Source organism: Borostomias antarcticus, assembly GCF_949987555.1.
Source record: "Borostomias antarcticus genome assembly, chromosome: 11".
NCBI lineage: Eukaryota > Metazoa > Chordata > Actinopteri > Stomiiformes > Stomiidae > Borostomias > Borostomias antarcticus.
In genome coordinates this window covers 16,319,356-16,342,774 of record NC_140244.1, presented here as the reverse complement: position 1 = coordinate 16,342,774, position 23,419 = coordinate 16,319,356, and the positions used below count along the sequence as shown (strand labels likewise).

General features: G+C 50.3%; 1 protein-coding gene across 1 annotated transcript in view; it reads right to left on the bottom strand.

Moving 5' to 3' along the window:
• Positions 1-2,201: 2,201 nt before the first annotated feature.
• Positions 2,202-23,419, bottom strand: part of cacna1db (calcium channel, voltage-dependent, L type, alpha 1D subunit, b) — a gene marked incomplete at its 3' end in the record, with an annotated part of 128,509 nt that continues 107,291 nt past the window's right edge. Inside the window, exons 40-49 of the mRNA XM_084446099.1 lie at positions 12,179-12,280; positions 8,702-8,841; positions 8,419-8,535; positions 7,405-7,823; positions 5,773-5,913; positions 5,351-5,502; positions 4,723-4,880; positions 4,345-4,479; positions 3,445-3,621; positions 2,202-2,489 (exon numbers count right to left, since the gene is read on the bottom strand). Coding sequence (XP_084302225.1) covers positions 2,202-2,489; positions 3,445-3,621; positions 4,345-4,479; positions 4,723-4,880; positions 5,351-5,502; positions 5,773-5,913; positions 7,405-7,823; positions 8,419-8,535; positions 8,702-8,841; positions 12,179-12,280 — 1,829 coding nt within the window. The remainder of the gene's footprint in view (positions 2,490-3,444; positions 3,622-4,344; positions 4,480-4,722; positions 4,881-5,350; positions 5,503-5,772; positions 5,914-7,404; positions 7,824-8,418; positions 8,536-8,701; positions 8,842-12,178; positions 12,281-23,419) is intronic.

Genomic DNA, 23,419 nt, shown 5'->3' with positions numbered 1-23,419 from the left:
TTCATGTGCTTGAACCAAAGAGAAGTCCCCAGATGAACCTGTGAGCTCGGCCAGCTCAATCAAGCGCCCTAAAACGTTTCTTTACGGTTCCACGGTTTACAGACCAGTGTAGAAAATGCTTATGAATCCACACAGCTTAGTCAGCCAGCGTTGTAGAACCGTTTGGTCGTGCTTGAAGGAGCCCTTTGTTTGAACATAGAGGTGGACAGAAACGGGTTGCTATGACAGCACTCGGTAGCCTAAAAAGCACAGTGAAATGTACAGTAGTTAGAATGCCCTGTGATTCTACCATTTCAATAAAGTTTGTTTGGAACCTGTGTGTTGGCAGTGACCTGTGCTATGCTGGTTCCAGATCAAGCATTTTATTGGTAGTCTTCGACAATATGCAAATGAGCTTGCTCTGTCCTACAAGCAGGAGAGAGATGGCAGCTCGCCATAGAGAACACATGCTCCTCACAACGAGGGCATTTTCTAGAATCAGAACATTCTAGAATCAGCAGGTTCCAGAATAAATACCTTCTAGATTCAGAATGACACGGCATGCTGTGCATGGACACAATGTAACCAGCAGAGGAGAGGAGAATGGTAGAACAGAACAAAGAGTCTCATCTTCATTCCGAGTAAATAATTATCCCATATCACAGTTCCTATAAAGTTCCAATGCAGAAAGGAATAAAATATAGAGCATCTCTTTCAAAGAAAATATTTTTCTTACAAGGTTTTAAAATATATCTACAACGCAATAGATGATCTTCATTAAACCAGCCTGGCGGTGTGCTGGTTCCCTGTTGGAGTTGGATCAGGTTATGTAAGTCTGAGCCAGGGGGACCGCTGGACTCAGCTGACCTCCTAGAGTTCAAATTTCCATGATGTGGTCTGAATACAACAGCATGTCAGTCTCCATCTTACTCCCTAGTCTGATTGGGGCAGCAGAGTAGGGTAGGAGGGCATGGGTGTCCAGGGGCAGTGAGGACGGGGGGGGGGTGTTGGTGGTGTTAGGGGGGGACGGGGGTCCAGGACAGGGCCCGGGCAGGGGTGTCGAGGGGCAGTGAGGAGGGGGGTGTTGGGGGAGGTTCAGGAAAGGGCCAGGGGCTGTGCCAGTAGGGGAGGGGGGCAGGGGTGTCCAGGGGCAGTGAGGGGGGGGGTAGGGGAGGAGGGAGTAGAAACATCATTTCACTGATATGTGATATATTTCCATTTGACTGCCCCCTGGATGAGTAGATCCCCGTGGATGAGTAGATACCAGGGACGTGCACAGATAGACACGAGGTGGTGCTAGAGCACCTGCCCTTTGCCCTCTGGACAAGGCAAGTGTCCTTTTGAAAGTTACTTTTTTTGTATCCAGAAACATACAGTGTAGGCCTACTGTATGTGGCCCATGGTGACATCGATCGATTCTCGATTAAAAGCGTGTAATAATAATGCCCTAAAATGCGTTGTAATTTTGCCAGCCCCCCCCCCCGCACACACACACGTGCCCCTCCCCTCCCTCTATTCCTTTGTCAACGGTAAACGCGAAAAGCTGACACAAAACGGAGGCGCGCTACTCCTCCACTGCCCTTTCCCCATCCAGAGTGCCCGAGTGATGACAGCTAACCAGCCAGGTAACACATACTGTAACCGTGGATGAGTAGATCCCCTGGATGAGTAGATCCCCCTGGATGAGTAGATCCCCTGGATGAGTAGATCCCCTTGGATGAGTAGATCCCCCTGGATGAGCAGATCCCCCGGATGAGTAGATCCCCCTGGATGAGTAGATCCCCCTGGATGAGCAGATCCCCTGGATGAGCAGTAGCTGGTTTGTGGGACCACCCGCATGTCTGAGTGTCCAGCTTCAGGGTGACCAGTCAAGCACACAGCCAGCCCCCAGGTCAGCCTCCAGGACCCCCCCTAACCCTGACCCTCCTCCAGGACCCCCCCTAACCCTAACGCTCCTCCAGGACCCCCCCCCCCCCCCCCCCCCCTCTGGCCTCCTCCCCCCCTCTCTGGCCTCCTCCCCGGGTCTCTGGCCTCCCCTGACCAACAGGACGCTGGGAGTCATCAGGGGGAGGAGCTTTAGGGCGCCACTTCCTCATTCAACTCCTCTGTTCCTCCATCCCTCCATATCTCCTCCACTCATCTCCACAATGTTTCCATCCTCCGCTCCACAGAGAGAGAGAACGCAAGGCACATGCATGTGTATGTGAGTGTGTCCCCCACTGCTATAGCGCGGTGATGCATATCATCTCGTCCGCCAGGTCCTCCTCCCCCCTCCCACCAGAGTCCGCCTCTTCATCGCTGTAGTCATGGAGACCGTGGTCTCTCACCGCCGCCAGTGAGTCTGTGACCTCCGACCCCGCCCCTTTACCCAGACTGCTGTTCAGCAGCGTGCTGGCGGCGCTCTCCATCTCGTCGATGGTCAGCTCGCAGGCGTCCGCGATCTCGTGCTTCATCGCCGCCACGAACTTGGGGTCCTTGGCGTATTTCCCCAGACCCTCGGAGATCAGCACCTGGAACACGACACACATCAAACCTGCTGCGTTTCTTGTGCTAAATAACCTGGGTCTAAATAACCTGGGTCTAAGTTTGGGAGATGACATCAACTCTGTCTCAATTCTGACTCAGAATTTGTTTAATTGACATGCAATTCTTTCAACGTACTAGGAATTTGCTTTTGGTCGTGGTGCATAACATGGAGACAACATTGGACAGGGTGCAGGGACGAGACAGGACAGTGCAAAGAGCAAGAACAGAATACTAGTGCAAAAAAGGATACGCTCGAAATAGCATGGGTCTAGTTTTGGGAGACGACAGACATCAACCCTGTTAGAATAGCCTGGGTCTAGCTCTGGCCTGGGTCTGGCTTTGGCCTGGGTCTGGCTCTGGGCTGGGTCTAGCTCTGGCCTGGGTCTAGCTCTGGCCTGGGTCTAGCTTTGGCCTGGGTCTAGCTTTGGCCTGGGTCTAGCTCTGGCCTGGTGTCGCTGGCCTAGCTGGCCCCCGGCTTAGAAGAACTGGGCGGAGTGGGGGAGCGGTAGGGTAGAGGGAGACGGGGAGAGAGAGGGAGAGAGGGGGAGGAGTGGGGGAGCGGTAAGGTAGAGGGAGAGGGGGGGAGAGAGGGGGAGAGAGAGAGAGGGGGAGGAGTGGGGGAGCGGTAGGGTAGAGGGAGAGGGGGAGAGAGAGGGGGAGAGAGGGGGAGAGAGAGGGAGAGAGAGGGGGAGAGAGAGGGGGAGGAGTGGGGGAGCGTTAGGGTAGAGGGACAGGGGGAGAGAGAGGGGGAGGAGTGGGGGAGCAGTAGGGTAGAGAGGGGGAGAGAGAGGCGGAGAGAGAGGGAGAGAGAGGGGGAGAGAGAGGGGAAGGAGTGGGGGAGCGGTCGGGTAGAGGGAGGGGGGGAGGAGTGGGGGAGCGGTAGGTAGAGAGAGAGTGGGAGGAGTGGGGGAGGGGTAGGGTAGAGGGAGGGGTCCTCACCGCCTCCACCAGGCTGCTGGCGCTGCCCCTCTTCTGCTGGTTCTGGCGCTGGTCCGGGGGGATCTGCAGCTGGGAGGCGGAGGCGGTGTGGCCCAGCGGGGGTCCGGCGCTGTACCAGGAGCTCCTCCGCGCCGTGCCAGGGGTGCTGCTCACACTGCCCGGCCCGCGCCAGTCCACCTGCAGGGAGGCAGAGGTACTGCGTGACTCAACACACACAAATAAGCACACACCAGCATTCACACACGCACGAACATGCACAAACAAGCACAAGGCCGCACACTCAGTCCCTCACACTCAGTCCCTCACACTCAGTCTCTCACACTCAGTCCCTCACACTCAGTCTCTCACACTCAGTCTCACACACTCAGTCTCTCACACTCAGTCCCTCACACTCAGTCTCTCACACTGTCTCTCACACTCAATCTCTCACACTCAGTCCCTCACACTCAGTCCCTCACACTGTCTCTCACACTCAGTCTCTCACACTCAATCTCTCACACTCAGTCCCTCACACTCAGTCCCTCACACTGTCTCTCACACTCAGTCTCTCACACTCAGTCTCTCACACTCAGTCTCTCACACTCAGTCTCTCACACTCAGTCCCTCACCCTCAGTCTCTCACACTCAGTCTCTCACACTGTCTCTCACACTCAGTCTCTCACACTCAGTCCCTCACACTCAGTCCCTCACACTGTCTCTCACACTCAGTCTCTCACACTGTCTCTCACACTCAGTCTCTCACACTCAGTCTCTCACACTCAGTCTCTCACACTCAGTCCCTCACACTCAGTCTCTCACACAGCTGAACATGACATTTAGCTGCAAAGAAACAGTCGTACTCAACTAGTTTATACAGCCACACTGAAGCAAACACACACACACACACGCGTACGCGCAGACCTGGATGAGGGGTGTGAAGACAGGCGCGTGGTCCCTGGTGATGGGCGAGGCAGGGGGCGTGGCCCAGGACCGTAGCGAGGGCGTCGGAGAGAGATGCTGGATCCTGCTGGCGTCCAGTCCGGCCACCGCCATCACCTAGGCAACCACACAGAGAATAGAGAATAGAGTGTGTGTGTGTGTGTGTGTGTGTGTGTGTGTGTGTGTGTGTGTGTGTGTGCGTGTGTGCATACGTGTGTGTGCATACGTGTGTACGTGTGTGTGCGTGTGTGTGTGTGTCTGTGTTTGTGTGTGTGTGCGTGTATGTGTGTGCGTGTGTGTGCGTGTATGTGTGTGTGTGTGTGTGTGTGTGTGTGTGTGTGTGTGTTTCTATGTGCCCACCTGTTGCTGTATGAGGTGCAGAGGTAGAGCGGTGCGCTGGCGTCCAGAGGCGGAGAGCAGCGTCCCGTCCTGCCTGCTCTCTCTGCTCTGGCTGCTCTCTCTGCTCTGGCTGCTCTGCCTGCGCAGACACTGGAAGGAGAAGGGGGGCCTGTGGGGGGCTGGAGGGCAGCCAGGAGGAACACACTGTCACACACTCACACGTTTACACATGGACACACCAGGGCTCAATACTCACTGAGTTCTCAGTTTGTCGGAGTATATCTACTACTACTCTACTACTGAGCTTGTGTTTCATCAACGCTGTCTAAAGGCCCTGTGGGAGTCAGTCAACATGTGTTTGTTGTTGACTGTGGTTCTCATGCTGTGGTTCTCATACTGTGGTTCTCATGCTGTGGTTCTCATACTGTGGTTCTCATACGGTGGTTCTCATACTGTGGTTCTCATACTGTGTTTCTCATTCTGCGGTTCTCATACTGTGGTTCTCATGCTGTGGTTCTCATGCTGTGGTTCTCATTCTGTGGTTCTCATACTGTGGTTCTCATACGGTGGTTCTCATACTGTGGTTCTCATTCTGTAGTTCTCATACTGTGGTTCTCATTCTCTGGTTCTCATGCTGTAGCAGCCTCACCCTGAGCTGTGGAAGGTAGCAGCCGTTGTCTGGGCAACCGTCTGCCATCCTGGTAGATGGGCTGCTGGTCGTCGTCATGGTAACAGTCTGGTTGATAACCCATGGAGGCTTGCAGGTCAAAGTCTCCCTGAGGGTCCTGGTGCTGAGACAACCTGGCAACCACATCGCAACCATCATCATTACAAACATAACGAGCCCCAACTAACCCTATAACCTCAGCTCCACCACAAAATAACCATTATCACTACTAACCTTAACAAACCCTAACTCTATAAAACCACTATCACTTAGGGGAGGTCTACTATGACTGTTTAACGTGTCCTGAATACAGATATTGTACATTGTACTGTACATCAACAATATGCGTTTCTGTAGCATGTGCTGTGCTAGCTATGTGGGAGGGGCATTGTTATGGATGATACCTGTCTTTGGCCAGCATGATGTCATCTTCCTGGAACTCCTCCCCACTGAAGTACTCCCCTGACGCCCTGTCATCATCACTGTCTCCGCCCCCGGGGACCTCTTGGCCAATGGCGGGGCAGAGACTGCCACTGGTCTCAGACCTGAGGTCACAGGGTCAGGGTTAAGCTTGGTGGCCAGGCTTTCCACGGAGCCCGGCCGGGCCCAGCCCGAAAGAGCAACGTGGGTACACCATCTCCTTCTCTTCCATCCCGTGGACCCACCACCCACGGGAGGAACGGTCGGGATCGGGTGCGCTGCCAACTATCCAATCCAATCCAATCCACTTTATTTGTATAGCACATTTAAAAAACACAAGGTTGCCAACGTGCTGCACACAGAGAACACTGTCAAACACTCAAAAAAATTATAAAACACTAAAACACAAAACTGTTAAAAGCAGTACACAGTGACTCAAGACAAAACACAAGAGGTCGAGACAATACAAGCACAAAGACACGACTCGGGAACGTCTGGAGGAAGAGCCTGTCTGGAGAGATTTCAAGTGCCACCTCCGGTGGAGCTTCTCAGGCATCCCTGTGGATGTTGGGGACATCGAACATGAGTGGTCGGTGTTCAAAGCCTCCATTGCTGAAGCTGCGGCTGGGAGCTGTGGCCTGAGGGCCATAGGTACCTCAAGAGGCAGTAACCCTCGGACACCATGGTGGACACCGGTGGTCAGGGAAGCCGTCCGACTGAAGAAGGAGGCCTTCCGGGACATGTTATCCCAGAAGACCACAGAGGCAGTTGCAGGGTATCGACAGGCCCGGAGGGCTGCAGCTTCGGCCGTGACCAATGCAAAGCAGCGGGTGTGGGAGGAATTCGGTGAAACTATGGAGAAGGACTTCCGGTCGGCACCAAGGTGTTTCTGGAAGACCATCCGACACCTCAGGAAGGGAAAGCGGGGGACCATCCAAGCTGTGTACAGCAAGGAAGGGACACTGCTGACCTCAACTGAGGAGGTCGTTGAGCGTCGGAAGGAGCACTTTGAAGAACTCCTGAACCCGACTAACCCACCCTCTACGATCGAGGCAGAGCCCGAAGATGATGGGGGGTCATCGTCAGTTTCCCTGGAGGAGGTCACTGAGGTAGTCAAACAATTCCACAGTGGCAAAGCCAGTCAGCCAGCCGACTGATGAGATCCGTCCAGAAATGCTGAAGGCGCTGGGTGTTAAGGGGCTGTCTTGGCTGACACGCCTCTTTAACATTGCGTGGAAGTCTGGGTCAGTGCCAAAGGAGTGGCAGACTGGGGTGGTGGTCCCAATATTCAAAAAAGGGGACCAGAGTGTGTGTGCCAATTACAGAGGCATCACATTACTCAGCCTCTCAGGGAAAGTGTACTCTAAGGTGCTGGAAAGGAGGGTCCGGCCGATAGCCGAACCTCAGATTGAAGAGGAACAATGCGGATTCCATCCTGGTCGTGGAACCACCGACCAGCTCTTCACTCTCGCAAGGATCTTGGAGGGGGCTTGGGAGTTTGCCCAACCTGTCTACATGTGCTTTGTGGATTTGGAGAAGGCTTATGACCGGGTCTTTTGGAGCGTTATGCGGGAGTATGGGGTGAGGGGGCCGCCCCCACAGGAGCTCTGACTGACCTGGTAGAGTGGGACCTCCAGGCCCGGCCGTGGACCGCCCCCGAGGACAGTGGGCCCCCGTTGGAGGAGGAGAGCGGCTGCTGGCGGCGGAGGGAGCGCTGACTCCCGGTGGCCGCGGGGGGGAGCGGGGCCCGGGGCGGGGCCGGCGGCGCGCTGCTGTGGTTGAGGCTGGCGCTGGACGACCGGCCCTGGGCAGAGCTGGGGTGGTGGTTGAGGGGGTTTGGGGGAGGACGGAGGGGGCGGGGGTTGAGGGGCCAGGAGGCGGAGCCTGTCTCACGCTGGGGGGGCTCCACCGCGGAGGCGTGGCAGGAGGGGGGAGGGACCTGGAGGGGTCGTCGGGTGACGGTGCTCAGATGGGCGGAGCCTCTGTGATCCCCGTTGATGTGGTTGACGTGGTTCCCGAACAGACCGCCGTTCCTCTGTGAAGACAAAGACATGCGGTCAGACAGACATCTGACACACACGCCTGTTATACATGCTAGCTAGACATTTACCTGTTATATTTAATTGTCACTTGTTACTTGTCACCTTATTGGCTAGCCTTTTTATCAATATTTATAGCATTTTTTTACAGCAGTCATTTATAGTTCTTATGTATTTTAATCCACCGATTTTGTTATTAATATTATTATGACTTGATTTTTTTTCTGTACCTCTTCTGTTCTTTTTTCTGTTCTGTTTTTCTGCTGTTGTGATGCCCAAATGTCCTCCTGGGGATTATTAAAGTTATATCTTATCTTCTATCTCTGTCTCCGCCTCCTGAAGGTTTTACACATCCTCTTTTACTGTAGCTCAGTACAGTAGCAGTAGTGCTGTCTGGACCAGGAGCTTCTGAGCCATTGGGACACTATGATCTACGGTCTGTTCTTATCAACAAGCAGACTATCACACACTGGCCCGGCTTCGTCTGTCCAGCCAGGTGAGTTGGGCAGGCAGTCTGTCCCTCCACAGAACCCAACCCCTGGACCTTCAGAGGAAGTGATGTAATGGAAGGACGTGATATGATTGGTTTACCCTGTAAATCTCCTGGTCCTCCTCTGTGTTGATGTCTACTAGCCCCTCCTCCTGGAGGTCACATGATATGACACGGCGGATCTCTGGGCCAATGTCCTGCAGCGTGCGGAGGCCAGCCTGCAACGAAGCCACGACGACACAAACACACACACACACACACACACACACACACGCGCACACACACACACACACACACACACAAGGTTTTCTGCTGACTGTAGTCCAGTTTTTCCTGTTCTTAAGCTATTCCCAGTGCGAGGACATATATGGTCAGCCAACTCACCTGCAGGGCGATGGTAGTGGTGTTAAGCCCCTCCCACGAGTGCCGTCCCACAAGGCCTTGCTCCTTGCGTTTCTTGAACTTCCTGAAGTAGTCCTGTATCAGGAAGGTGGCATAGAACTTCCCCACAGTCACATCGTCATCTGAATGGACAGACCACATGCCTCTGATGTCAGCACCCACAGCAAAAGCATGCTTGGAAAATATCAATCATCTGGCCCAGAGCCATACAGCACAAACCCAGAACTGTCCTACTCTCCAACCAACCCTGACTAGAACCCAGAACTCTCCTACTAGAACCCATAAATCTCCTACAAGAACCCAGAACTCTCCTACTAGAACCCAGAACTGTCCTACAAGAAACCAGAACTCTCCTAGAATCCAGAACTCTCCTACTAGAACCAAAAAACCTCCTACTATCCAACCAACGCTGACTAGACCCCAGAACTCTCCTACTAGAATCCAGAACTCTCCTACTAGAACCCAGAAGCCTCCTACTATCCAACCAAACCTGAATAGAACCCAGAACACTCACACTAGAACCTAGATCTCTTCTTTAGAACCCAGAACTCTCCAACCCTGACTAGAACCCAGAACTCTCATACTAGAGCCCTTTCTTTTAGAACCCAGAACTCTCCAACACTGACTAGAACCTAGAACTCTCATACTAGAGCCATTTCTTATTAGAACCCAGAACTCTCCAACACTGACTAGAACCCAGAACTCTCATACTAGAGCCCTTTCTTTTAGAACCCAGAACTCTCCAACACTGACTAGAACCTAGAACTCTCATACTAGAGCCATTTCTTATTAGAACCCAGAACTCTCCAACACTGACTAGAACCCAGAACTCTCATACTAGAGCCCTTTCTTATTAGAACCCAGAACTCTCCAACACTGACTAGAACCCAGCAACACACTTCTCTTTCAGTCCATTGCTACGGCAATCTCTATGAAAGGGACACCTCGCCTCCTCTGTCAGTCTGTATTAAAGAGTTCACCCAAAACTCACACTGTGTGAAAGACGTTCTGGTGCAGTCAGACATCATAACAGAACTTTGATTTCTTGATGATTAGACATTTGCAGCTTCCCAACTCTCTATCTACCTCTCTATCAGAGATAAAGACACACTCACACACACAGACACACACACACTCACACACAACCACTCTGTCGTGACCTTCTAAAAAATCATGTGAAACAGACTGATTAACATCAGCAGCTAGCGACAAGTACACATCTGCTGATGTAGTCAGAAAAGCACGACGGCTCTGAAACTGAGACACATCAGTGAAATCACACATGAGTAAATGACGCTACTCTCAAACAGCTAAAGTAGGCCCACACTACACAATACTACACTACACCGCACTACCCTGCCAACAGTGCTTTCCTACAGTAGCAGCTTTGCCACGATCACCAGCTGAAGCAGAGCGAGAGAATTACTGGAATGCAATATTATCTAAATTGCATCTGGAGCCGTATCAGATCTAGAGGCTGGAGGTGAAGCACATCTGAAGCTGAGCCGGCCGTAGATACTGGGGTCATATTAGGGAAGCTGTAACGCTGGCGTGCAAGAGAGGTGGTCTGGTCACTCAGTCCGTCAAGCACAGCAGGGACACACCCTGGAGGGGGTGAAAGGGCAGGGGAGAGGGAAGTGACCGGGTGAGGGAGGGGGGGTGAAAGGGCAGGGGAGGAGGAAGTGACCGGGTGAGGGAGGGACACAGAACCACAGAGAGACAGTCAGGTAGAGAGGGAGAGTGAGGGAGAGAAGGGAGGAGGAGAGGGAGCGTGAGGGAGCGAGGGGAGAGAAGGGAGGAGGAGTGGGAGCTCTAGTTCCATGCCACTAGCCTCAAACAGAACTGCATCAGAACGTTCCAGAGGCAGAAAGAGAAAGAGAGCGGCACTACGGAGGAGAAGCTGAGGAGAGAAGAGAAGCTTGAGCGCAGAAAGAGAGAGAGAGAGAGAGAGAGAGAGGGGGAGAGAAACAGCGGGAGAGGAGTTAGTCAACTACAGCATGCATCAGATATTACACCAGAGAGCAGAGAGAACAGGGGAACAGAGCAGAGAGAACAGGGGAACAGAGAAGAGAGAACAGGGGAACAGAGAAGAGAGAACAGGGGAACAGAGTAAAGAGAACAGGGGAACAGAGCAGAGAGAACAGAGGAACAGAGCAGAGAGAACAGGGGAACAGAGTAGAGAGAACAGGGGAACAGAGCAGAGAGAACAGGGGAACAGAGTAGCGAGAACAGGGGAACAGAGTAGAGAGAACAGGGGAACAGAGCAGAGTACATAAGGAACTATAATATAGAATCTACAGAACATGGCAGGATGTTCAGAATCCACTAATCCAGCTTGTTAGGAAAGAGAGAGAGAGAGAGAGAGAGAGAGAGAGAGAGAGAGAGACAGAGACAGATGGACAGACAGAAAAAGATGACTAAGGAGAGTTTCTCTGAAACCGGGGTGTTCAGTATTCTGTATCTGTTTGACATCCTGCTGCTGGTGTTGTTATCTGTGGTCTAGACCTGGGGCTTCTCTGACAGATGGCTTACACAGGAAGACAGGGGCCTGGCCTGTCTGTCTGTCTGTCTGTCTGTCTGTCTACCTGTCTGTCTGTCTGCCTCTCTGTCTGTCTGTCTGTCTGTCTGTCTGTCTGTCTGTCTGTCTACCTGTCTGCCTCTCTGTCTGTCTGTCTGTCTGCCTGCCTCTCTGTCTGTCTGTCTTTCTGCCTGCCTGCCTGCCTGCCTGCCTGTCTGTCTGTCTGTCTGTCTGTCTGTCTGTCTGTCTGTCTGTCTGTCTGTCTGTCTGTCTGTCCACACGGTCAGACAAAGGCCCTGGAGAGCAACAGTCATGATAATGACGATGTGATGCAAACTTTGAGACTCACTCACTGTTACTCATCTATTCAAATATTGTTCCCTGATCTGACCACAGACACAGAGAGTTCCTGCTCCTCTCTCCACTGGCCAGGGTGAGGTGGTTTATAGGACGAACACCTCGACGCACACAAGGTCTTCCTGTAAATCATTTGGGTACTCATCAGCCATGGGATTTGCCTGTCCTTTGTAAACACTTAGAATATGAGAGAGAAACAGAAAGAGGGGGAGATGGAGAACAGACAGAGGGGGACAGAGACAGAGAGAGGAATGAAGACAGAGAGACACAGAGAGGAATGGAGACATACAGAGAGACACAGAGAGGAATGGAGACAGAAAGAGAGAGACAGAGACACAGAGAGGAATGGAGACAGACAGAGAGAGACAGAGACACAGAGGGATGGAGACAGACAGAGGGAGACAGAGACACAGAGAGGAATGGAGACAGACAGACAGACAGAGGGAGACAGAGACACAGAGGAATGAAGACAGACAGAGGGAGACAGAGGAATGGAGACAGACAGAGGGAGACAGAGACACAGAGAGGAATGGAGACAGACAGACAGACAGAGGGAGACAGAGACACAGAGCAGTCCCACTGACCGCCTGCAGGGGGCACTACTTGGTCCAGCAGCTTCATGCTGGTCCTCTTCCAGATTTTCCTGATAACCGCTCGCAGCTCCTCATTGGCCTGCTCCAGGTTACCTGGGAAACAAACACATCATGTGACTTCTGATTGGCAGGTACTATGGCACTAAAGAGCTCTCACAGGGCGCCCTCCAGTGGCCAAGCCTGAAACACAATCATAACCTCCCCAGCTGAATGGACACCCGAAACAGCAGAAATCATCTGTTATATTGGAGGAAAATCAAACACAAATCATGGATATGAATGCAAACGGCCATCCTAAAGGTTACATTAGAATATGGTTTCACTCTCCAGGACATCAGGCCACATACAAACCATCATCCACGGACACAGGACCTCCATCAAATGACCAGCCCTGCCCAGTCTGACCAGCCCTAACCAGCCCTGACCAGCCATGACCAGCCATGACCAGCCCTGACCAGTCTGACCAGCCCTAACCAGCCATGACCAGTCTGACCAGCCCTAACCAGTCTGACCAGCCCTAACCAGCCATGACCAGTCTGACCAGCCCTAACCAGTCTGACCAGCCCTGACCAGCCCTGACCAGTCTGACCAGCCCTGACCAGCCCTGACCAGCCATGACCAGTCTGACCAGCCCTAACCAGCCCTGACCAGCCATGACCAGTCTGACCAGCCCTGACCAGCCCTAACCAGTCTGACCAGCCATGACCAGCCCTAACCAGTCTGACCAGCCCTGACCAGCCCTTACCAGCCATGACCAGTCTGACCAGCCCTAACCAGTCTGACCAGCCCTGACCAGCCCTAACCAGTCTGACCAGCCATGACCAGCCCTGACCAGTCTGACCAGCCCTGACCAGCCCTTACCAGTCTGACCAGCCCTGACCAGTCTGACCAGCCCTAACCAGTCTGACCAGCCCTGACCAGTCTGACCAGCCCTAACCAGCCCTAACCAGCCCTGACCAGTCTGACCAGTCTGACCACCCCTGACCAGCCCTGACCAGTCTAACCAGCCCTAACCAGCCCTGACCAGTCTGACCAGTCTGACCAGCCCTAACCGGCCCTGACCAGTCTGACCAGCCCTAACCAGCCCTAACCAGCCCTGACCAATCTGACCAGTCTGACCAGCCCTGACCAATCTGACCAGTCTGACCAGCCCTGACCAATCTGACCAGTCTGACCAGCCCTGACCAGTCTAACCAGCCCTAACCAGCCCTGACCAATCTGACCAGTCTGACCAGCCCTGACCAGTCTGACCAGTCTGACCAGCCCTGACCAATCTGACCAGTCTTACCAGCCCTGACCAGCCATGACCAGCCATGACCAGTCTGACCAGCCCTGACCAGTCTGACCAGCCCTGACCAGCCATGACCAGTCTGACCACCTCTGACCAGCCCTAACCAGCCATGACCAGTCTGACCAGCCCTGACCAGCCATGACCAGTCTGACCACCTCTGACCAGTCTGACCCATCTGACCAGCCATGACCCGTCTTGCACTGCTAGAGCTTCATCTAACCAGGAACAACACTTTTCCAACTATTTCACTGAATTCATGAAAACATGTTTGGGTTAAAAAGATCACTAGACGGTGGCTTGTCCACTGAGCACCTAGCTTAGAGGCTAACAGTAGCTAACTATACTATTATTAATTCTAATTATAACTAGAAAGTACATTTCCTGGAGAAAATGTGAGGTGGGCTAGCTGCTGCAGCTGTATGTAACAGCTACTGCTAGAAATACTACGGACCAGGCAATCTCCATGCACCCACCGGCGAAGACCGTGCGTCTCTAGCCCACTCAGGGGCTGAGTTGTGGGGTCTGTGGCGTGGACAGTGGCATGGTGGTGAGACTCCGCCCCCTCAGGTCAGATCTGGTCGAGGACAGTGTACCCCTCTCCGGGCCACATACCCGCCCGCACCGGTGAAGACCATGTGTCTCTAGCCCAATCAGGGGCTGAGTTGTGGGGCCCGTGGCGTGGTGGTGAGACTCCGCTCCCTCAGGTCAGAGCTGGTCGAGGACAGTGTACCCCTCTCCGGGCCACCTATCCGCCCGCACCGGTGAAGACCATGTGTCTCTAGCCCACTCGGGCTGAGTTGTGGGGCCGTGGCGTGGATAGTGGCGTGGGGGTGAGACTCCGCCCCCTCAGGTCAGAGCCAGTCAGGGACAGTGTAGCCCTCTCCGGGCCACCTACCTGACTCAACCGGTGCAGACCGTGTGTCTCTAGCCCACTCAGGGGCTGAGTTGTGGGGCCCGTGGCGTGGATAGTGGCGTGCTGGTTAGGCCCCGCCCCCTTGGGTCACAGCTAGTCGCGGACAGTACAGTGACCTCTGGGCAATTTCAATGCATCCACCAATGAAGACTGTGTCTCTAGCCCACTCAAGAGTTGAGTTGTGGGGCCGTGGCAAGGATAGTGGCGTGGTGATGAGACTCCACCCCCTCAGGTCAGAGCCAGTCGGGGACAGTGTACCCCTCTCCGGGCCACCTACACTGACTCCACCATGAAGACCTCCGGGCAGTCTCCTTGCACCCACTGGTGAAGACTGTGTGTCTCTAGCTCAATCAGGGGCTGAGTTGTGGGGACTGTGGCGTGGTGGCGAGACCACCACGCCACCACGAAGAGAAAGAAAGAAAGAAAGAAAGAAAGAAAGAAAGAAAGAAAGAAAGAAAGAAAGAAAGAAAGAAAGAAAGAAAGAAAGAAAGAAAGAAAGAAAGAAACAAGGAAGGATGGAAGGAAGGATGGAAGGAAGGAAGAAAGGATGGAAGGAAGGAAGGATGGAAGGATGGATGGAAGGATGGATGGAAGGATGGAAGGAAGGATGGAAGGAAGGATGGAAGGAAGCAAGGATGGAAGGAAGCAAGGATGGAAGGATGGAAGGAAGGATGGAAGGATGGAAGGAAGGATGCAAGGAAGGAAGGAAGGAGGGAAGGAAGGATGGATGGATGAAAGAAAGATACAAAGTAAGAAAGATGGATGGATGGATGAAAGAAAGAAAGATGGATGGATGGATGGATGAAAGAAAGAAGGATGGATGAAAGAAAGAAAGAAAGAAAGAAAAAAAGAAAGAAAGAAAGAAAGAAGGATGGATGGATGGATGGATGGATGGATGGATGAAAGAAAGAAAGAAAGAAAGAAAGATAGAAAGAAGGATGGATGGATGGATGAAAGAAAGAAAGAAAAAGAAGGAAGGAAGGATGGAAGGAAGGATGGAAGGAAGGAAGGATGGAAGGAAGGAAGGAAGGAAGGAAGGAAAGAAAGGAAGGAAGGATGGAAGGAAGGAAAGGAAGGATGGATGGATGGAAGGAAGGATGGAAGGAAGGAAGGAAAGAAGGAAGGATGGAAGGATGGATGGAAAGGAAGGAAGGAAGGAAGGAAAGAAGGAAGGATGGAAGGATGGAAGGAAGGAAGGATGGAAGGAAGGAAGGAAGGAAGGAAGGAAGGAAGGGAAGAAAGGATGGATGGAGGGAAGGAAGGAAGGAAAGAAGGATGGAAGGAAGGAAGTGAATGAATGAATATGAATGCTACCACAATAGTCATAAAAGGGTGCCTGTACAGAGAGCCTGCACGTGTCCCCAAATTCAAATCCCAACTGACACTGTGAGCATCCTCTCATTCACTTCAATGGAAAGGCATGTCCGATTCAGACAGCTCTCTCTCAAAAAGTATAAATGTCACAGCCTAGATATTGACACCGTAGGAATCCTGAGAAAATGCTGAACATTTTAGGATATGATATGTCCGTGTAGCTTAAAAACTGTAGGCATGGCGACGAGTTAGAAAAAGGGTAAAAATGCAAAATTAGCAGCTCAAAAGGTAGTGTGTGGGCCCATACGTTTCAATGGAGAGCGCAGTTGCCGAACAAATCGTCATACAGCGAAAACTATAAGTCACACGGCTTAGATACTTACATTGTAGGAATCAGCACAGTTATGGGAACGTTTCGATATATAATATGTGTATGAGCTGTTAAAACTGTAGGCATAGCGACAAGTTAGAAAAAGAGTAAAAATGCAAAATTAGCAGCTCAAAAGCTAGAGTGCGTTGCCATACGTTTCAATGAGGAGCGCAGTTGCCGAACAAATCGTCATACAGCGAAAACTATAAGTCACACTGCTAAGATACTTACATTGTACGAATCAGCACAGTTGTGTGAATGTTTTGATGTATAATATGTGTGTGAGCTTTCAAAACTGTAGGAGTGCCAGCAGTTTACAAAATGTGTGAATATTTTCAAAGCAACTGCTGCCACCACTCTAAAAACATAAAGTTTCTGAACATTCCAAAAGCATTTCAAGCAGTTTCAATAGGACAAAAAAATGTTTTAAAAGTTAAATTTCTTAAAAACTATAAAAAATATCAAAAATCTGAATGGATCCGTTCAAGAGCTGAACGTCATGAACATTTTAAAGTTTGAATGAGGTTTCTAGCACAAAGTATGAAGAACTAGTAGAGGTTCAAAAAACGGGGAGAATAATAATAATAATAACTAGAAAGTACATTTCCTGGAGAAAATGTGAGGTGGGCTAGCTGCTGCAGCTGTATGTAACAGCTACTGCTAGAAATACTACGGACCAGGCAATCTCCATGCACCCACCGGCGAAGACCGTGCGTCTCTAGCCCACTCAGGGGCTGAGTTGTGGGGTCTGTGGCGTGGACAGTGGCATGGTGGTGAGACTCCGCCCCCTCAGGTCAGATCTGGTCGAGGACAGTGTACCCCTCTCCGGGCCACATACCCGCCCGCACCGGTGAAGACCATGTGTCTCTAGCCCAATCAGGGGCTGAGTTGTGGGGCCCGTGGCGTGGTGGTGAGACTCCGCCCCCTCAGGTCAGAGCTGGTCGAGGACAGTGTACCCCTCTCCGGGCCACCTATCCGCCCGCACCGGTGAAGACCATGTGTCTCTAGCCCACTCGGGCTGAGTTGTGGGGCCGTGGCGTGGATAGTGGCGTGGGGGTGAGACTCCGCCCCCTCAGGTCAGAGCCAGTCAGGGACAGTGTAGCCCTCTCCGGGCCACCTACCTGACTCAACCGGTGCAGACCGTGTGTCTCTAGCCCACTCAGGGGCTGAGTTGTGGGGCCCGTGGCGTGGATAGTGGCGTGCTGGTTAGGCCCCGCCCCCTTGGGTCACAGCTAGTCGCGGACAGTACAGTGACCTCTGGGCAATTTCAATGCATCCACCAATGAAGACTGTGTCTCTAGCCCACTCAAGAGTTGAGTTGTGGGGCCGTGGCAAGGATAGTGGCGTGGTGATGAGACTCCACCCCCTCAGGTCAGAGCCAGTCGGGGACAGTGTACCCCTCTCCGGGCCACCTACACTGACTCCACCATGAAGACCTCCGGGCAGTCTCCTTGCACCCACTGGTGAAGACTGTGTGTCTCTAGCTCAATCAGGGGCTGAGTTGTGGGGACTGTGGCGTGGTGGCGAGACCACCACGCCACCACGAAGAGAAAGAAAGAAAGAAAGAAAGAAAGAAAGAAAGAAAGAAAGAAAGAAAGAAACAAGGAAGGATGGAAGGAAGGATGGAAGGAAGGAAGGAAGAAAGGATGGAAGGAAGGAAGGATGGAAGGATGGATGGAAGGATGGATGGAAGGATGGAAGGAAGGATGGAAGGAAGGATGGAAGGAAGCAAGGATGGAAGGAAGCAAGGATGGAAGGATGGAAGGAAGGAAGGATGGAAGGAAGGAAGGAAGGAAGGAAGGAAGGGAAGAAAGGAAGGATGGATGGAGGGAAGGAAGGAAGGAAAGAAGGATGGAAGGAAGGAAGTGAATGAATGAATATGAATGCTACCACAATAGTCATAAAAGGGTGCCTGTACAGAGAGCCTGCACGTGTCCCCAAATTCAAATCCCAACTGACACTGTGAGCATCCTCTCATTCACTTCAATGGAAAGGCATGTCCGATTCAGACAGCTCTCTCTCAAAAAGTATAAATGTCACAGCCTAGATATTGACACTGTAGGAATCCTGAGAAAATGCTGAACATTTTAGGATATGATATGTCCGTGTAGCTTAAAAACTGTAGGCATGGCGACGAGTTAGAAAAAGGGTAAAAATGCAAAATTAGCAGCTCAAAAGGTAGTGTGTGGGCCCATACGTTTCAATGGAGAGCGCAGTTGCCGAACAAATCGTCATACAGCGAAAACTATAAGTCACACGGCTTAGATACTTACATTGTAGGAATCAGCACAGTTATGGGAACGTTTCGATATATAATATGTGTATGAGCTGTTAAAACTGTAGGCATAGCGACAAGTTAGAAAAAGAGTAAAAATGCAAAATTAGCAGCTCAAAAGCTAGAGTGCGTTGCCATACGTTTCAATGAGGAGCGCAGTTGCCGAACAAATCGTCATACAGCGAAAACTATAAGTCACACTGCTAAGATACTTACATTGTACGAATCAGCACAGTTGTGTGAATGTTTTGATGTATAATATGTGTGTGAGCTTTCAAAACTGTAGGAGTGCCAGCAGTTTACAAAATGTGTGAATATTTTCAAAGCAACTGCTGCCACCACTCTAAAAACATAAAGTTTCTGAACATTCCAAAAGCATTTCAAGCAGTTTCAATAGGACAAAAAAATGTTTTAAAAGTTAAATTTCTTAAAAACTATAAAAAATATCAAAAATCTGAATGGATCCGTTCAAGAGCTGAACGTCATGAACATTTTAAAGTTTGAATGAGGTTTCTAGCACAAAGTATGAAGAACTAGTAGAGGTTCAAAAAACGGGGAGAATAATAATAATAATAACTAGAAAGTACATTTCCTGGAGAAAATGTGAGGTGGGCTAGCTGCTGCAGCTGTATGTAACAGCTACTGCTAGAAATACTACGGACCAGGCAATCTCCATGCACCCACCGGCGAAGACCGTGCGTCTCTAGCCCACTCAGGGGCTGAGTTGTGGGGTCTGTGGCGTGGACAGTGGCATGGTGGTGAGACTCCGCCCCCTCAGGTCAGATCTGGTCGAGGACAGTGTACCCCTCTCCGGGCCACATACCCGCCCGCACCGGTGAAGACCATGTGTCTCTAGCCCAATCAGGGGCTGAGTTGTGGGGCCCGTGGCGTGGTGGTGAGACTCCGCCCCCTCAGGTCAGAGCTGGTCGAGGACAGTGTACCCCTCTCCGGGCCACCTATCCGCCCGCACCGGTGAAGACCATGTGTCTCTAGCCCACTCGGGCTGAGTTGTGGGGCCGTGGCGTGGATAGTGGCGTGGGGGTGAGACTCCGCCCCCTCAGGTCAGAGCCAGTCAGGGACAGTGTAGCCCTCTCCGGGCCACCTACCTGACTCAACCGGTGCAGACCGTGTGTCTCTAGCCCACTCAGGGGCTGAGTTGTGGGGCCCGTGGCGTGGATAGTGGCGTGCTGGTTAGGCCCCGCCCCCTTGGGTCACAGCTAGTCGCGGACAGTACAGTGACCTCTGGGCAATTTCAATGCATCCACCAATGAAGACTGTGTCTCTAGCCCACTCAAGAGTTGAGTTGTGGGGCCGTGGCAAGGATAGTGGCGTGGTGATGAGACTCCACCCCCTCAGGTCAGAGCCAGTCGGGGACAGTGTACCCCTCTCCGGGCCACCTACACTGACTCCACCATGAAGACCTCCGGGCAGTCTCCTTGCACCCACTGGTGAAGACTGTGTGTCTCTAGCTCAATCAGGGGCTGAGTTGTGGGGACTGTGGCGTGGTGGCGAGACCACCACGCCACCACGAAGAGAAAGAAAGAAAGAAAGAAAGAAAGAAAGAAAGAAAGAAAGAAAGAAAGAAACAAGGAAGGATGGAAGGAAGGATGGAAGGAAGGAAGGAAGAAAGGATGGAAGGAAGGAAGGATGGAAGGATGGATGGAAGGATGGATGGAAGGATGGAAGGAAGGATGGAAGGAAGGATGGAAGGAAGCAAGGATGGAAGGAAGCAAGGATGGAAGGATGGAAGGAAGGATGCAAGGAAGGAAGGAAGGAGGGAAGGAAGGATGGATGGATGGATGAAAGAAAGATACAAAGTAAGAAAGATGGATGGATGGATGGATGAAAGAAAGAAAGAAAGAAAGAAAGAAAGAAAGATGGATGGATGGATGGATGGATGGATGAAAGAAAGAAGGATGGATGGAAGAAAGAAAGAAAGAAAGAAAGAAAGAAAGAAAGAAAGAAAGAAAGAAAGAAAGAAAGAAAGAAAGAAAGAAAGAAAGAAAGAAAGAAAGAAAGAAGGATGGATGGATGGATGAAAGAAAGAAAGAAAGAAAGAAAGAAAGAAAGAAAGAAAGAAAGAAAGAAAGAAAGAAAGAAGGATGGATGGATGAAAGAAAGAAAGAAAAAGAAGGAAGGAAGGATGGAAGGAAGGATGGAAGGAAGGAAGGATGGAAGGAAGGATGGAAGGAAGGAAGGAAGGAAGGAAGGAAGGAAGGAAGGAAGGAAGGAAGGAAGGAAGGAAGGAAGGAAGGAAAGAAAGAAAGGAAGGAAGGATGGAAGGAAGGAAGGAAAGGAAGGAAGGAAGGATGGATGGATGGATGGATGGAAGGAAGGAAGGATGGAAGGAAGGAAAGAAGGAAGGATGGAAGGATGGATGGAAAGGAAGGAAGGAAGGAAGGAAGGAAGGAAGGAAGGAAGGAAGGAAGGAAAGAAGGAAGGAAGGAAGGAAGGAAGGAAGGAAGGAAGGAAGGAAGGAAGGAAGGAAGGATGGAAGGATGGAAGGAAGGAAGGAAGGAAGGGAAGAAAGGAAGGATGGATGGAGGGAAGGAAGGAAGGAAAGAAGGATGGAAGGAAGGAAGTGAATGAATGAATATGAATGCTACCACAATAGTCATAAAAGGGTGCCTGTACAGAGAGCCTGCACGTGTCCCCAAATTCAAATCCCAACTGACACTGTGAGCATCCTCTCATTCACTTCAATGGAAAGGCATGTCCGATTCAGACAGCTCTCTCTCAAAAAGTATAAAGGTGCCAGCCTAGATATTGACACCGTAGGAATCCTGAGAAAATGCTGAACATTTTAGGATATGATATGTCCGTGTAGCTTAAAAACTGTAGGCATGGCGACGAGTTAGAAAAAGGGTAAAAATGCAAAATTAGCAGCTCAAAAGGTAGTGTGTGGGCCCATACGTTTCAATGGAGAGCGCAGTTGCCGAACAAATCGTCATACAGCGAAAACTATAAGTCACACGGCTTAGATACTTACATTGTAGGAATCAGCACAGTTATGGGAACGTTTCGATATATAATATGTGTATGAGCTGTTAAAACTGTAGGCATAGCGACAAGTTAGAAAAAGAGTAAAAATGCAAAATTAGCAGCTCAAAAGCTAGAGTGCGTTGCCATACGTTTCAATGAGGAGCGCAGTTGCCGAACAAATCGTCATACAGCGAAAACTATAAGTCATACGGCTTAGATACTTACATTGTACGAATCAGCACAGTTGTGTGAACATTTTGATGTATAATATGTGTGTGAGCTTTCAAAACTGTAGGAGTGCCAGCAGTTTACAAAATGTGTGAATATTTTCAAAGCAACTGCTGCCACCACTCTAAAAACATAAAATTTCTGAACATTCCAAAAGCATTTCAAGCAGTTTCAATAGGACAAAAAAATGTTTTAAAAGTTAAATTTCTTAAAAACTATAAAAAATATCAAAAATCTGAATGGATCCGTTCAAGAGCTGAACGTCATGAACATTTTAAAGTTTGAATGAAGTTTCTAGCACAAAGTATGAAGAACTAGTTAACGTCCAAAAAAGCGGGGAGAATAATAAAGAAAGAAAGAAAGAAAGAAAGAAATAGTGGGAATATCACAAGTTGGGCTAGCTTCTGCAAGCTAGCCCACCTAATAAAGAAAGAAAGAAAGAAAGAAAGAAATAGTGGGAATATCACAAGTTGGGCTAGCTTCTGCAAGCTAGCCCACCTAATAACAGTATTAGTTGATACTGGTTCATATCATTATCTGGTGGAATGGGTGCTTATAGGGACAGAGGGTATAGGTGGGCCCTATGAGCAGTCTTGGGAGTAACACTAATACTTTTTTCAGTAACTAGTAATGTAAAAAAGTACTTTTCAAATGAACATAACGCAGTTACAGTTACTGAAATTTAAATGGGGTCGTTACTCGTTACTTTTGCGCAATGGACAAATAGCCTCCTTTTCCTGTTTATGATCTAACGTCAACACAGTGCATCAACAATACCCTACATGGCTGACAGTTCTGTCTATGGTTCTGACTACGTGAGCTCTCTGTCATGGAAACATTTTCCCACCTCGGATCAAGGACAAAATATACTGGTAAAGTGTAGGATAATCTATGCTTAGGTGCCCATAAGATGTGTGCCCGATATTCAAGAATGCACAAATGCGATTGAACCTGGTATTTTTCCTAACCTAGTTCCTCGTTATTATTCGGTAAAAGATGCAAATACAATCAATTCTGATCAGCAACAGCTATATAGCAGGCAGCAAACTAGCCCAAACTAGCCGAAACTAGCCTAGTCCTGGTTTCTCTAAAATGTATGCTACGAACTGACATCACCAGCTGCGTCAGTTATGATTCATATCATTGTGGATGGCCAAGTTAAAAATGCCCATTCCCTTTGCAACATAGGACTTTAATTTCACTATTCATTTAGGCTACTACACGTTATTGAAAAGGGATCACTAGTGACTATATTCTGTATTCGCTAGCGTAGTCTACAGCATACAGCAGGCTGAGAGTTGACTGTTCTATCATCTTCTAGGCCTATACATCAAAATTAAGATTAAAACCTGTAGTTTTTAGCTATATGTGTTAATTTCCCCCATTTAAAAATCCCAGTCGAAATATTGGAGAAAAAAGACGTTTGTTAACATGCTGTATACTGTAGGCTATCAGATCACAAGTTTGAGAAGCTTCTCCTCTTGAGGAAGGCCTCTATGGTTTGAAGGCTGGGAATGTTGTAGGTCACTGGCCAGAGATGAGGTGGTCTACGAGTTATTGTTAACCCATTGAAAGCTGGGTACCCTTTGTTAAGCATTAGGCTACACCCTGTGCATTAATAAGACTACTGAAAAGTAACGCAAAAGTTACTTTCCCCGTAACTAGTTACTTTCTACATGCAGTCATCAGTAAAGCAACTCAGTTACTTTTAAAAGAAATAACTAGTAATTTTAACTAGTTACTAATTTTCAGTAACTTGCCCAGTGCTGCCTATGAGTGAGCTATGTAAAACCGTTTAAACCAGGAAACGGGAGAAAGGAGGAGATCAATATAGTAATTGCACAGCAGAACAGTCTGAT